This window comes from Capra hircus, chromosome 23 (assembly GCF_001704415.2).
Source record: "Capra hircus breed San Clemente chromosome 23, ASM170441v1, whole genome shotgun sequence".
Classification (NCBI taxonomy): domain Eukaryota; kingdom Metazoa; phylum Chordata; class Mammalia; order Artiodactyla; family Bovidae; genus Capra; species Capra hircus.
This window is the reverse complement of record NC_030830.1, coordinates 5,534,447-5,551,284: the sequence shown is the minus strand read 5'-3', so window position 1 is coordinate 5,551,284 and position 16,838 is coordinate 5,534,447. Positions and strand designations below refer to the sequence as shown.

General features: G+C 39.8%; 1 protein-coding gene across 1 annotated transcript in view; it reads right to left on the bottom strand.

Annotated features, from left to right (window-relative positions):
- TMEM170B (transmembrane protein 170B) overlaps nucleotides 204-16,838 on the bottom strand; it is a 33,339-nt gene continuing 16,704 nt past the window's right edge. Inside the window, exons 2-3 of the mRNA XM_018039302.1 lie at nucleotides 15,042-15,212; nucleotides 204-1,846 (exon numbers count right to left, since the gene is read on the bottom strand). Of these exons, the coding sequence (XP_017894791.1) occupies nucleotides 1,716-1,846; nucleotides 15,042-15,212 (302 nt within the window). The 3' untranslated portion in view covers nucleotides 204-1,715. The remainder of the gene's footprint in view (nucleotides 1,847-15,041; nucleotides 15,213-16,838) is intronic.

Here is a 16,838-nt window from a genome sequence, read left to right as displayed (position 1 = left end):
GATTATCTTTTGGATTGTCCATAACTTCCTATTTTCTGCAACTGGCTCTTCTTTTGAATTAACATATATATAATCATGGGCTTCTCAGGTGGCGCAGTGGTCAAGAATCTGCCTGCCAATGTAGGAGATGCGGGTTCAATCCCTGGGTCAGGAAGAACCCCTGGAGGAGGAAGTGGCTACCCACTCCAGTATTCTTGCCTGGAGAATCCCATGGACAGAGGAGCTTGAGAGGGGCTGCAGTCTATGGGGTTGCAAAGAGTCAGACATGAACAGCAACTAAACCACAATGTATAATTGTATCTAGTACTCAAAAAGTCTCAGCAGGAGATGAATTCAACCAGTTTCTATGCTTCCCTTACTTCTTATACTCTCAAATACAATTACATATTGCCAAAACCTCTTAAACTGTTTTATACTAGTAACTTTTTCATTCTAATAAATGTCATTGTAGATGCTAGTAAATTTAAATAACAAAATAAAACAAGAGTTGAAAAACTGAAATGAATCACTTAAATATATGTTCAACACTATACTGATATGCTGAGAGTAACTGCCAAATTTTAAAATTATTTACTATATTCCCCAATTTTTACTTAGAGAAATTATGATGCTACCATACGCAAAATAAGATCATTTATTATTCTTCCTATATGACTTGTTTCTTAACTTGTTCCTTACAAGTGAGGCTTCTTGTTTTCACAGCCTAATTTAGGCCACTCTTTATATATATTTGATACTCCAGGATGAGAGACTGCTTACGTTTTGTCAAAAATAAGATATATGCAATAAGTAATATAATCCCACTGAGATACTAGCTGTAAAGATGTTTTCTCCATGAGATACATGGCAGAAACTTTCTTCAGAAGGATCAAGAATAGGATGTGCATTTCAGACTTTTCTTACAAAATTTATAAGAAAATTTTCAAATTAAATTTTCATGACACACAAACTACAATCAATATGTGTGACCCCAAAAGTTTTTAAATTCATAGCAACAGAATGTTTATGTATGAGGGAAACTATTAAAGAGTGTTATTTGAGTGAGTGAAAAGGATGCACCCTACAGATCTACTTTGAACCTTAAAAGAGTCTAGCAGTTTTCCGTTCAGTATCATTTTCCATGTAAAGTAAATAACAATAAATACCTAGTTTATATGAAAGCCCTAAATCCCAGAAACGTTCAACATTAAAAATCAGGTAATTTGTCTCATAAATGATTTGATATTCAGCACTCATACAGGATTTAGCATTACAAAACAAAATTTCTCACTACATCACCTGAATTCATGTCAAATATGTTCACAGCACTCATCTACAGCTACACTTGCAAATTTCACATGATCAATGTTAAAAAAAAAAAAAAGAGTTTGGCACATGTATCAGTTCTTCAAAACGTCCCTGTAACTTAACACAACACTGTTAAGAATGATGATTCAACACCAGTGTTAACCTGATTGGCAGCTAAACAAGGTGCTTTTTCTTGTAGCTTCACGCAGCGGTGCGCCTTGCCCGGGACGGAGGCACGTAAGGTGCGGTGCGGTAGTGCAATCATTGAACACCAGAGGGCGATCTTCCCACACGGCCCAAGGCCTTGGGTTTCGACCTGCTCCTTCCACGTCCTTGTACGATCTCACGCCCACTCGCTAACGACGCCGTTTTCAGAGAATCTGTACGTCTGTTTCCTTATGTGAAGTAAAGACATTCTCACAGAAACCTCAGAGTGTGGCGAGGATCCTTGAGAAGGAGATGATGAGCGTCAGTACTGTCTGTCCAACGCCCCACACCAGGGCTTCCAAGGGGGCCATGTTCTTCCCGGCCACTCGGTAAATGCCGGCCACGGCTGCACCTGGCGAGAGAGGAGAGACAACACGTTCACTCCCGAGGCACGCTGCACGGCTGGGCTCGCTTTCCCCGTGAGCCAAACAGCAAGTCACCAGGCATTCTCATTTTACAGTTTTCTAGGAAAGAGTTCGGAGAAGGCAATGGCACCCCACTCCAGTACTCTTGCCTGGCGAATCCCATGGACAGAGGGGCCTGGTGGGCTGCAGTCCATGGGGTCGCGAAGAGTCTGACACGACTGAGTGACTTCACTTTCACTTTTCACTTTCATGCATTGGAGAAGGAAATGGCAACCCACTCCAGTGTTCTTGCCTGGAGAATCCCAGGGACGGGGGAGCCTGGTGGGCTGCCGTCTATGGGGTGGCAGAGTCTGACACGACTGAAGCGACTTAACAGCAGCAGCAGGAAAGAGTTTCCATGTGACTGGTTACCAGTTACACCCTACCATACCACACTCACCCACAAAACCGAATAACAGGCTTTTCAATTCGACTGCAAAATACATTATTTATGGTATACACTGCTTAACTGACACAAGGTATGTTCATAAAAAATGAATCATTCATTACGGTAATCTCTCAGCTGGGTGTTGACTCGGCCAGATCCCATCAGTATTTTTAAAAACATATGACACAATATATTGATAATTAGAAATAATAATATAGAAAAACTACACAATTTAATATAATTTCTAAATTATTCAAGAAAAAGTTAATATTAAATAAACTTTTATTTCTTTCAGTAAAATGAATTCTTACATCTCATAAATAATATCAGAATTTTGAATAATGTACTTTACAATCTACTGGTTTAAGTATTTGAATAAAACTGTAAAGTTATCTGGAGACTAGTATTTTGACATCTAATAAAAGTGGAAGATGAACCTGACATCTGTTCCAGGAAAATTTTTTAGGTATCAGGCACTTCTGAGAATGAGAGAATCTCAGGCACCTTAGCACCCTGAGGCTCTGGTTCAACACTTTTATCTTATTGCTATATATATATATATAGTGGGATCTAAGAGTCTGACTTTAAAAGTACACTCAAATCATAAAAGGAGGAAACATTTAAACTACGGTTACAGCATTTAACAGGTTGAAAAGGCCTTAAAACTTTTGTCTAGAAAAAACTGTCTATATATTCCTAGAATGGTCAAACAAAAGGAAAAAAGAACAATAATGTTATTTGAAGACACTTGAATTACAGTCATTTGAGATAGAAATCTACTCACAAAAATTAGCTAAGAATTAATTCCATAGTTCATCTAAAATTCCAAATAAAAATCATTATTCTCCTCTATAGAAGATACAAATAGGAAAAGCAAATTATTAATTTAAGCCAAGGGCTTTCATATACATATTTTAAAGAAAGAAATTAAAATGTATAGTATATTTATAGTATGTAACTTGTCAGAAAATTTACAAATATTATGTTAAATATCATACCACTCCTGAGTATTATTACTTAATTTAAAGATGAAAAAAAGAGAGGTTCAGAGATTTTCAGTTACTAGTCCAAGAAAACACAGTTAAGTACAGAGCTGGAATTTCAATCCAGATTAGTCTGGCTATAAATCTCCAAATCATTCTATCATTTTACATTTACACCAAGTGACAAAATAGAATAAGAAATTCAGTAACTGATAATTACATCAATATTAAATAAAATTCCTAGGAGCACCAACATTTATTCAGTCAAGTAGAAAACTTCACTAGTATAATTGGTCATATCCTTGAATTTTAATTTTTTTTTTTTTTTTTTTGGCTACACAATGCAGCACGCGGGAATTCAGTTCCCTAACCAGGGATCAAACTCAAACCCCCTGCAACGGAAGTGGGAGTCTTAACCACTGGACCACCAGGGAAGCCCTATCCTCAAATTTTAGAACTGGATAACAACCTGAAAAAAATTTAAATATCTTAGGCTTCTCTGTTATCAGAAAATATGTTTGATCCTTGGGTTGGGAAGATCCCCTGGAGGAGGGAATGGTAACCCATTCCAGTATTCTTGCCTGGAGAAGCCCCACACACAGAGGAGCTTGGCAGGCTACAGTCCATGGGGTCACAAAGAGACTGAGCAACTAAAAAGAAAAAAAATTTCAAAAATGATCTAAGAGGTGAAAAACATAAGCTCAGGCTGCCTGGGAAGTACCAAATATGTTAATTCCAACAACTCATGCTTATATAAGGTTAGGAACATGGATTTTGGAGTTAGACTTGTGGGTTAAAATCCGAGCTCACTTATTAGTAGCTGTGTGACAATGAGCAAGCACCTAACCTCCCTGTGCCTTATTCCCTCAAATGTAAATGTGTGGGTTTGAAGAGTAAGAGATATTTGGAAAGTATTTAGAACGGTGTCTGGTCCTACTATGCACTCCAACTTTTGATTAGTAGTTGTCTCAGTAGTACATGATAAATGAATTTCCAATCAGTGATTCATCATTCAGTAAGTTCAGTTCAGTTCAGTCGCTCAGTCCTGTCCGAGACTCTTTGTGACCCCATGAATTGCAGCACGCCAGGCCTCCATGTCCATCATCAACTCCCGGAGCTTACCCAAACTCATGTCCATCGAATCAGTGATGCCATACAACCATCTTATCCTCTGTTGTCCCCTTCTCCTCCCACCATCAATCCTTCCCAGCATCAGGGGCTTTTCCAATGAGTCAGTTCTTCACATCAGGTAGCCAAAGGATTGGAGTTTCAGCTGCAGCATTAGTCCTTCCAATGAATATTCAGGACTGATTTCCTTTAGGATGGATTGGTTGGATCTCCTTGCAGTCCAAGGGACTCTCAAGAGTCTTCTCCAACGCCACAATTCAAAAGCATCAATTCTTCAGCACTCAGCTTTCTTCATAGTCCAATTCTCACATCCATACATGACCACTGGAAAAACCATAGCTTTGACTAGACGGACTTTTGTTGTTAAAGTAATATCTCTCCATTTTAATATGCTGTCTAGATTTGGTCATAGCTTTTCTTCCAAGGAGCAAGCATCGTTTAATTTCATGGCTGCAGTCACCATCTGCAGTGATTTTGGAGCCCCAAAATACAGTTTCTCACTGTTTCCCCATCTATTTGCCATGAAGTGATGGGACCAGATGCCATGATCTTAGTTTTCTGAATGTTGAGTTTTAAGTCAACATTTTCACCCTCCTCTTTCATTTTCATCAAGAGGCTCTTTAGTTCTTTTTTGCTTTTTGCCATAAGGGTGGTGTCATCTGCATATCTGAGGTTATTGATATTTCTTCCAGCAACCTTGATCCCAGCTTGTGCTTCATCCAGCTTGGCATTTCACATGATATATTCTGCATATCAGTTAAATAAGCAGGGTGACAATATACAGCAATGATGTACTCCTTTCCCTATTTGGAACCAGTCTGTTGTTCCACGTCCAGTTCTAACTATTGCTTCCTGACCTGCATCCAGATTTCTCAAGAGGCAGGTCAGGTGGTCTGACATTCCCATCTCTTGAAGAATTTTCCACAGTTTGTTGTGATTCACAGTCAAAGGCTTTGGCATAGTCAATAGAGCAAAAGTAGATGTTTTTCTGGAACTCTCTTGCTTTTTTGATGATCCAGCAGATGCTGGCAATTTGATCTCTGGTTCCTCTGCCATTTCTAAATCCAGCTTGAACATCTGGAAGTTCATGGCTCATGTACTATTGAAGTCTGGCTTGGAGAATTTTGAGCATATCTTTGCTAGCATGTAAGACGAATGTTGTACGGAACAATTGATAGTCATCTGGAAGAAATAAATTTAGGTCCCTATTTCACACCACTCCCCAAAGTAAATTTCAGATGGATTAAAAAACTAGATGCTAAAAACAAACAAATAAAATGAATTTTCCTTGGAAGGTTGTACTTACACAACCATAAATAATCCACTTTTCTTTATATTCTTTCAAGAAACAGAGGGTAAGATCTTCAAGCCCATGACGTCAAGGGTAGAAAACCCAGTGTAAAACTCCAGTTTCCAAAATCAAGGGAGACACTGTAGTGTTATACAGAAAATAAAATGAACTGCCATCTTCCTCCCTGTGGATAATCGGGAACCAATGCGTAAGTCATAGCTTCCCTCTGAAAGAAGCACTTCACGGTAGTCCCCACTGCATCATATCATTGCACAACCCGGAGGCACTAGCTAGAGAAGACTGTTCCAGAGGAACTCTTCAGCAAAAAGATGGGAAAGAAGACAGTTTTGTGTGCCTATTAAATGATTTTGGAAACACTGCTATTAAATACTGAGCAGACAGGAAGCAGTATTTACAAAATATATGTAGATTATAAAATTAAAACCAACAGATGCCCAAGTACCATCATCCAAATGTTCACAGGAACATTACTGTTTTATGTGAGGTTCCCATGGACTCCCTGTCACACCCCATTTCCTCCCAAGTTTGGTTTTCATCATTCCTTTTTCTTCAGCATTACCACCCGCCTATATCCTCAGATATTAATTTTTTTAATAAGCAAATTTTACATAATTTGATACTGTAAGTATTTTGGAATTTTTGGCTGTTTGTGGCTCAGATGGTAATGAATCCACCTGCAATGTGGGAGACCTAGGTTCAGTCCCTGGGTTGGGAAGATCCCCTGGAGGAGGGCATGGCAACTCACGCCAGTATTCTTGCCTGGAGAATCCCACGGACAGAGCCTGTAGCCTGGTGGGCTACAGTCCATAGGATCGCAAAGAGTTGGACACGACTGAATGACTAAGCACAGCACATATGTCAGGAAATTATCCAGGCTGTTGTATAATATAGAGCTGTAATTCATACATTTCCACTGTTGTGCAGAATTCTTAGTATGAATATACCACAACCTATTTGTCCTTTCTAATGTGGATGACACTGTTTTTAATTCTTAACAATGACAAACCCTGCTTCTGTGAACATCCTTGTAATATGACCCCCAGCACACATACTAAACCGAGTTTCCCTACAACATGTGGGTATGCCTGTTACGGCACTTTCAACTTTACTAGGTAATGCCAATTTGTTTCCAAAGTATTTGAACCAATTTATATTCCAGTTACTCCATATCCTCAGGAGCAGCTGATACCTTTAAAAACACTTTTTTTTTTTTGTCAATCTGGGTAAGAGATGTTATCTCTGCAATTAATTTGTGTTCCCCTGATATTTAATGTCACAGAGCTTTTCCTCACATATTAAAATCTGACCACTAGGGTTTCTACTTTTACGAAATGCTTGACAAATCTTTTGTGCATTTTTCTACTGGACTGTCACTTTCTTCTTTGATTCATAGGGTTTTAAAAAACATAGTTTGGATATTAATCTATTGACATTTATATAAGCTAACAAATGTCTTACCCCAACTTGTGCTTTAGTTTTCACTCTTGTTAAGGTATATTTTGCTGAACAATAGCCAGCTAAAAAGTACAAATATTGTGATCCTTATTTTCTTGGTGAAATGTATGCAAGAACGAAGAGGGTAGAAGTGTAATAGGCTGCATGAAATAAATGAAACATGTTTGGAATGGCCACTGTGAACGATGGCAGAAGGTATCAGCTAGAAATAAGTAAATATTCCCCAAAGCATTAGGGAGCTAGAGAAGACTGGCATAGCAAAGATGAAGTGGGGAAAAGAATTCTGCTGAATTTTTTAAATGGTTTAAAAAAATCAAAAGAAGAGTATTATTTCACAATACATGAAAATTTTATGAAATTCAACTTTTAATGTCCATAAACAAAGTTGCACTGGCATATAGCCACAGTCATTTCTGATACTGAACTATCTTTGCATTTCCAGGATAACATTTTTTTTTTTCAAACTTTAAACGTCTTGTTTTGTATTAGAGCGGAGGGGATTAGCAATGTTGTGGTCGTTTCAGGTGACCAGTGAACAATACATATGCGTGCATCCATTCTTCCCCAAACTCCCCTCCCATCCAGGCTGCCACATAACATTGAGTAGAGATCCGCATGCTGTACAGGAAGCCCTGGTTGGTAGGATAATATTCCCGAAGCAAATGAACCTATACTTTTCCATTTTTCTGTAGTCTGCATCTTGTTTAGCAAGAAGATTATACTGATTCAGCAAACATGCTGTGCACAGCTTTTAACCTTTCCATTTTCTGCAATAATCTGGATAAATAGGAACTGTTCCCGGAAAATCTGGTAGAACTCATCTGTAAACCTCATTTGAGGTTGGACTTCTTTCAGGGAAGAGGGATCTTCAATATTTCAACTGTTTAACAATATTTATTGCACTACTCATATTTTCTATTTCTTCTTATGCCAATTTTGACAATTTATACTTAGGAATATATAGCTGTGTATAAAACTGCTATTTTTATAATTTTTTATTTTACCTTTACTGTCAAGCCTGTAGTTATTTCTTCTATTTTATCCCACATTTTATTTCTCTGTCTTAACTATTTTAGAGCTAAGGCAGCAATATATTCGCCTTATTATCTCTCTAGAAAATCAGTTTTTTGCTTTGTTATTAATCTTTCATAAACTTTACTTAAAAAAACAGCAATTCTTTATACTAATAAAACTAAACAACATACCATGTACAACAACCATAACGTAATAAGGGTTTAGGAATTAACTTAATCAAAATGTATAACTCCTATTGGAAGAAAAAAAAACTTTTAAACTCTAACAAAAGAACCAAAAAATGACCTAACAACTGGAGATACATTACATGTTCTTGCATGGAATAATTTAATATGTCAATTCTTCCCAAATTAACCTCTTACCTTGTTTTAAATCCCCATAAAAATCACAGCTATACTTTTTGAGGAATTCAGTAGACATATTCTAAAATTTATATGAAAGAATAAAGGTCCACGAATAGTTATGTGAACTTTGATAAAGAAGAAAATGAGGGACCAGCTCTACCAGATATTAAGAAAGAGTACAAAACAGGAGAGATAAAAAATGAGGCCTTGCTGAAACAACAGCTAAAAAGACTAAAAAAATCAGAACAGAGTTGAGAGACGGATCCATGTACCTTGAAAACACAGTATACAACCAAAGATGGATCAATGGATGGATTTTTTTTTAGGATGTGGTAAAAACTGACTTACTCTGTGGAAGGAAAAAAAAAAAAAAAACACCTGAAATCCTATCTAATTCCAAAAATGAAGACAGACTCTAGACCAGAAGGCAGATTATGACCTGAATGTTCAACATCTGCCTTTGCAAATAAAGTTTTATTGGAAGAAACCATGCCCATTCATTTACCGGTATCTATGACAATTGCACTCATCTCACACACTAGCAAAGTAATGCTCAAAATTTTCCAAGCCGGGCTTCAGCAATATGTGAACCATGAACTTCCAGATGTTCAAGCTGGTTTTAGAAAAGGCAGAGGAACCAGAGATTAAATTGCCAACATCCGCTGGATCATCGAAAAAGCAAGAGAGTTCCAGAAAAACATCTATTTCTGCTTTAATGACTATGCCAAAGCCTTTGACTGTGTGGATCACAAAAAACTGTGGGAAATTCTTCAAGAGATGGGAATACCAGACCACCTGACCTGCCTCTTGAGAAACCTATATGCAGGTCAAGAAGCAAAAGTTAGAACTGGACATGGAACAACAGACTGGTTCCAAATAGGAAAAGGAGTACGTCAAGGCTGTATACTGTCACCCTGCTTATTTAACTTATATGCAGAGTACATCATGAGAAACACTGGGCTGGAAGAAGCACAAGCTGGAATCAAGACTGCCGGGAGAAATCTCAATCACCACCACCCTTATGGCAGAAAGTGAAGAGGAATCAAAAAGCCTCTTGATGAAAGTGAAAGTGGAGACTGAAAAAGTTGGCTTAAAGCTCAACATTCAGAAAATGAAGATCATGGCATCTGGTCCCATCACTTCATGGCAAATAGATGGGGAAACATTGGAAACAGTGTCAGACTTTATCTTTTTGGGCTCCAAAATCACTGCAGAAGGTGACTGCAGCCATGAAATTAAAAGACGCTTACTCCTTGGAAGGCCAACCTAGACAGCATATTGAAAAGCAGAGACATTGCCAACAAAAGTCCGTCTAGTTAAGGCTATGGTTTTTCCTGTGGTCATGTATGGATGTGAGAGTTGGACTGTGAAGAAAGCTGAGCAGCAAAGAACTAATGCTTTTGAACTGTGGTGTTGGAGAAGATTCTTGAGAGTCCCTTGGACTGTAAGGAGATCCAACCAGTCCATTCTAAAGGAGATCAGTCTTGGGTGTTCTTTGGAAGGAATGATGCTAAAGCTGAAACTCCAGTACTTTGGCCACCTCATGCGAACAGTTGACTCATTGGAAAAGACTCTGATGCTGGGAGGGATTGGGGGCAGGAGGAAAAGGGGACGACAGAAGATGAGATGGCTGGATGGCATCACCGACTTGATGGACGTGAGTCTGAGTGAACTCTGGGAGTTGGTGATGGACAGGGAGGCCTGGCGTGCTGCGATTCATGGGGTCACAAAGAGTCGGACGTGACTGAGTGACTGAACTGAACTGAACTGATGGCTGTTTTTAAGTCCTAATGGCAGAGCTGGAGAGTTGTGACAGAGACCATCTAGCCTGCAACATTTAAAACAGTTATTATCTGGCCTCTCAAGAAAATTTTTGCTCAGTCCTGCTCTAGATAAAGACTTTACTACAAAGGTAAAACTATAAAATTGACAAAACAGAATATATAAGAATATCTTTTGACCTTAGTGTGGGAGAGAACATAAATAAAATTATAAATTATAAACCACAGGCAAAAAACTCTTTAAGCTGGTTACAGAGAATAAGAATTTCTGCTCAATGAACCATATCATGAATAAAGGTACTGCTAAAAGACAAAGAAGTTATTTGAGAAGTACAAAACCAACAAGACGCCAATGTATCTAAGAAACATCTATCATTTAATAAGGAACAAGGACCCCAAAAGAAAAGCACAGAATTAAACGTAGCAATTTGCAGAAAAAAAAGCCTAAATATCTAATAAGAATAGAAAGAGATGTTCAAATACATTAGTAATCAGAGAAATGCAAATCAAACCAACAAAGAGATGTCACTAATTGAGCCCTCAGAGTTGCTAAAATTAGACAGCAACACAATGCCAAGCAGTGGCATTATATAGAAAACCATTTCCTCCCAATTCTGGTATTAACTATCAGTACTAATTAAAATGAAAAGTCACCCTATCCTGGAAATAAAAATCTAAGAGGTAGTAAAATTTAATAGTTATGTATCTATATTCAGTCGGTCATCATTTTGCTGAATAGAATATATAGCTGTGACTGTGCAATCGCTCACAAAATGCACTTAAGAAAATAAATGCAGGTAAATATTCACATTGGATAGTTTTCTTAATTCAAGTGTTTGCAGGTCAGAAAATCAACCAGAAGAAATTTGTATGTTTTATCGTTAACCTGGATACAAGTTTTTACTCGAAATTGTGTCAGACATATTTGTGATAGTCACTCAGTCATGTCCGACTCTTTGTGACCCTATGGACTGTGTAGCCTGCAGGCTCTTCTATCCATGGAATTCTCCAGGCAAATACTGGAGTGGGCTGCCATTCCCTTCTCCAGGGGCTCTTCCCAACCCAGGGATCAAACGCCGGTCTCCTGCATTGCAGGCAAATTTTTACAGTTTGAACCACCAAGGGAGGCCAGACATATCTGTAAGGAATTCTAAAATCATCAGTTTCTAAAATCATTAGTATGTTTTATTCTTGACTGAGTTGAAAGTAATGCACACACCCATCATTAGAGATACACGGAAGTAGAATAATGTTCTCTTTAAACGTTCACAGTGACTTACATCAGTAAACACACGTGTAATACACACACTATTTTCGGCTTCTGAACAAGCTGTTCCCTCGTCCTTCCGCCTCTGCTCACAGTTCCACAGTTACAGCAGCGGCCACATCAAAAACACGAGCCGTCCCGTTTCAGGTCTCCTCATACGTCTCCACAGCGAGCAACGACTCATCTGGACTCTCCCCTTTGTGACAGTCCTTACAGCAACTCCTCCATCTCACTGCCACAGCCTATTCCAGATCCAGCCTCAAATTCAGACCAAAAATTAAAGCCTCAACTCTTTTTTTCTCCCTCTCCCCCCGCCCCCTCTTCCCTCCTCCACTTTCTTCTTCCTGCCTCTATGCTTCCTCCCTCACTATGTCCATCTATCCAACCAACCAGTATTTCCTGAGTATCTGTTACATTCCGGGTGCTGTTTTATCGCTGGAGATTCAGCAGTGATGAAGACAGGCAAGGTCCCTGCTCTCTCAGAGTTTCCTTTTGGTTCTTTCTTCACATATATTTATTCTACATTCAGCCACAAAACAAATTTTCCTAGTGAACTGCTCTGCCCCTTGCCAATCCCTTTCTAAAATATCAACTTGCTTTCTGTGGCCTGCAGAATAAAGCCCAAACTCTGGCTGACCTTCCAGGATCTTTGAGGATCTGGCTTGTCACAGCTGAATTTCCCATTACTCCACTCTGTACACTTGGTGTTTCAGCTAAACCTGATTGCTTGTTTTAAACCCTATGGCAAAGGGAATGAAGTAGCATACGAGAAAGTTACAGGTGAATACAGCAACAACAACAACAAAAAACCTAACACAAGATGACACACAAGAATGGTAAATGAAGAAAGGAAGAGAAAATAGACTGCTCACTGCTTCCCACAGCTGTGCCCAGGGCAGACCCAGAGCCCCGGGCACAGGGCTTTGTTCTCAGGCAAGGCACACTGATCACTCCATGGAAAGGTGACTGTGCCACAAGAGCAGGGAGGCCACAGAGCTATGGTAGGAGATTTCCTCTCATCTCTGAGCTAAGGAGGGTCTTGCACACATCCAGTGGTGGCAGGCAGCTGCCCTGACCTCACGGAAGCAGGGCAAGTGACCAGCAACAGAAGCACTACTGTTTGCTGGTGGTGGTGAGACCACGGCAGCAGACGGCAGCACCCAGTGTCGAGCAGAACCACGCTAAGGAAGCGGCTGAGGCCCCTTCAGGCTCAACAGGACACATCAAAGTCCTGGCTTAACTAGCACAGCAGAACCTAAGGCTAGAGCTGGGGCCTCAATGCTATGGTAAGAGGTGAAGGTCAGAGGGCATGAACCTGGGGCCTGCAGGACACACACATGAGGCAGGGAAGTAAAAAACCTCCAGACAACTGGAAGACACCATAAAGTGGCTAACAGTTCCTAGCAGGCCAAGGGAGATTCATGTCGTAACAACTCGTGTTTAAGAAGGAAGTGCACGATTATAGTCAGTTAATCTCTGACAAAGGAGGCAAGAATATAAAGTGGAGAAGAGACAGTCTCTTCAATAAGTGGTTCTGGGAAAATTGAGAAGCTACATATAAAAGAATGAAATTAGAACCTTCTCTAATATCACAAACAAAAATTAACTAAAAATGGATTGAAGACCTAAATGTAACACTGGATACTATAAAATGCTTAGAGGAAAACATAGGCAGGACATTCTTTGAAATAAATTGCAGCAATCTTTTTTTTTCGATCCATCTCCCAGAGAAATGGAAGCAAAAGCAAAAATAAATAAATGGCACCTAATTAAACTTAAAAGCTTTTTGCATAGCAAAGGAAACACACACAAAATGAAAAACACAACCTATGGACCAGGAGAAAATATTTGCTAATGATGGGACCAACATTTGCTAATGATTTCCAAAATATACCAGCTGCTCATAAAGCTCAATATTAAAAAAAACCAACGACCCTATCAATAAATGGACAAAAGACCTAAATGGATATTTTTCCAAAGACGACATACAGATGGCCAACAGGCACAGGAAAAGATGCTCAACATCACTAATTATTAGAGAAATGCAAATCAAAACTACAATAAGATATCACTTCACACCAGTTAGAATGGTCATTATTACAAAGTCTATAAATAATAAATGCTCGAGAGAGTGTGGAGAAAAGGAAAACCTACTACACTGTTGGGAATATAAACTGGGACAGCCACTATGGAGAACAGCATGCTGCTGCTGCTGCTGCTAAGTCGCGTCAGTCGTGTCCGACTCTGTGCGACACCATAGACGGCAGCCCACCAGGCTCCCCCGTCCCTGGGATTCTCCAGGCAAGAACACTGGAGTGGGTTGCCATTTCCTTCTCCAATGAATGAAAGTGGAAAGTGAAAGTGAAGTCGCTCAGTCATGTCTGACTCCTAGCGAACCCATGGACTGCAGCCCACCAGGCTCCTCCGTCCATGGGATTTGCCAGGCAACAGTACTGGAGTGGGTCACTACTGCCTTCTCCACGGAGAACAGCATAGAAGTTCTTTAAAAAACTAAAAATACAGCTTGTGTGTGTGTGCTAATTGCTCAGCAGTGTCTGACTCTGCGACCCCATGGACTGTAGGCTTCCAGGTTCCTCTGTCCATGGAATTCTCCAGAATTCTGGATTCTCGGGAATAATGGAATACTGGAGTGGATTACCATTCCCTTCCCCAGGGGATCTTCCTGACCCAGGAATCGAACCCAGGTCTCCCACACTGCAGACAGATTCTTAACCATATGAGCCACCAGGAAGGCCCCACATGATTCAGCAATTCTACTCCTGGTGATATAACTGGAGAAAACTCTAATTAAAAAAAGATGCATGTACCCCAGTGTTCATCGCAGCACTATCTAAAATAGCCAGGACATAGAAGCAACCTAAATGTCCACTGATAGACGAATGGATAAAGATATGGTATACATACACAGTGGAATATTATTCAGCAATTAAAAAAGAATGAAATAATGCCATTTGCAGCAACATGGATGGAACTAGAGATCAATGTACTAAGTGAAGTCGGACAGAGGAAGACAAATATCATATATCATCACTTGGATGTGGAATCTAAAATATGGTACAAATAAACTTTATTTACAAAACAGAAACAGACTCACAGACACAGACAGCAAAGTGCTGTTTACCAAATCGGAAAGCAGGGGGAGCAATAAACCTGGAATTAACAGACTACTCTAGGAAAAACAGGTAACAAGGACCTACTGTGTAGCACTAGGAACTACATTTAATATCTTGTAACAACCTATAAAAAAAAAATCCCATGGACAAAGGAGCCTGGCAAGCTACAGCGCATAGGGTCGCCAAGAGTTGGACATGACTGATTGACTAAGCATGCACACGTGCACCCACACACACACGCAGAATAACCTATAATGAAAAAGCCCCCAACTGTACCTGCATATAAAATGACATTCTTAAAACAGCATCCACTTACTAGTGATCATCGCTCCAGTCACGGAAGCCAGAAACCCGATGCTGACGGCGATGACGGAGATGACTCTCCCTTGCCGATGCCTCTGCAGCATCACAAACATCAGCACTCCGGCAGCACCATGGACGAACAGAGAGGAGAAGAGGGCCCAGAGGAAGACCCAGTACCACATCTCTGAAAGGGAAGGCAAGGCATTGAAAACTGTGCTGGAAAACATCTTGGAAAAATCCAGTGTAACAAAGCATGAGCACCCATGGTCTGGATGAAGGTTAAAAGCGATCATAGATACAAACATGCCCAGTACAATACTTGATACATAGGAGTACTAAATAAATTTTAATAATTATCATCATTACTACTGCTTGATGGGGAAATCAACCTCCATGACTTCACCAGGTCAAAGCCACACTCCAGTTTCCTCTAAATGTCCCCATGACACAGCTATGCTCTATTATTTTCTCTGATATACCCTCTTGTTTGCAAATCTCCTGGAATAAATTATAGAAGTTAATTAATTGCTGTCTGCTATATAATTTTCTACACTAAGTGTCTAGACCTTAAAAAAAAAAAACTACCCCTTAATTCAAATAATTCCAGATGTGAGTCAATGATTTTTGTCTTTTACGATTTGAAGAAGTGCAGGTCCTTTCCCTCTTGGCTCTCAACTTTGTATACTAAAGAATCGTCAGAATTTTTTATGTGCTTTGTCTCAGGTCATATAGTGGTCCTTTCCCAGAACTCATCAATGTGGCCTCAACTGCTTTCAACTGAAGCCGGCTACAGTCACCCGACGGGCATGCCCTTCGGTCTCTCTCTAGCACCTACTCCCTTTCTTTCTGGCTACCTGTCCCTCCATCGTGCACACAGTTCCTGCGGAGATGGCCTGTCCTCATGCTGACTCCACCCCCCCTGACCGTGCCTGCGGGGAGGAACATCTGGACAGGCCACTGATCCAAACTGGGTCCATCAGCCCCTTCCCCTGGGAACTCTGAGCTGGGACCAAACAGAGCACCTCAGTCTTTATCCTTCAGGCTGAACCCGAAGGGCTTAGGCTTTGTGAACAGGCATCTCATCATCACGTGATCAAACCCATGATAACAGGATAAAATAAAAACAGAAGCATCAAAGGCAAGAGACAACCAAATCCCTTATTCCAGTACTACATACAGCCCTGCCATGGTAATACCCTTAGATTCAATGTGATAAAATCTCCTTGTAATGCAATCCTTTTTAATTGGCCCATGTAAGGTTTCTGTTATTTATAGCTGAAAGAACTGACTCCAAAATATTTAGATGTCACCTTGAGGATCCGCCTTGGTATGCAAACATTCTGCAGTGCAAAATATCTCATCTGCTATTTGCGCTATTTGTTCACTCTCTATCAAGTGAAAAAGAAGGGCAATAAAAAAGTCATGAATAAAGAGAACAAAAATGGATTAATTGAAACTTATTTACTCAAACATCACTGGAGTACAGATATACACTGCTGGTGGGAATGTAAAACAGGGCATCAGCTATGGGAACAGTGTGGTAGTTCCTCCAAAATTTAAAAACAAATGACCATTTGATCCGGCAATTCCATTTCTGGGTATAGATCCAAAAGAATTAAAGCAAGATCACGAAGAGACAGATGCACAACTCTGCTTACAGGAACATTATTCGCCACTGCCAAGAGGTGGGAGCAACTTAAGTGTTCATCGATGGATGAAGTAATGAACAATAAGGCTTATATATACAATGGAATATTATTCATTGGGAGAAAATTCTGTCACATGCTACAGCATGTATGAATCTTCTGGA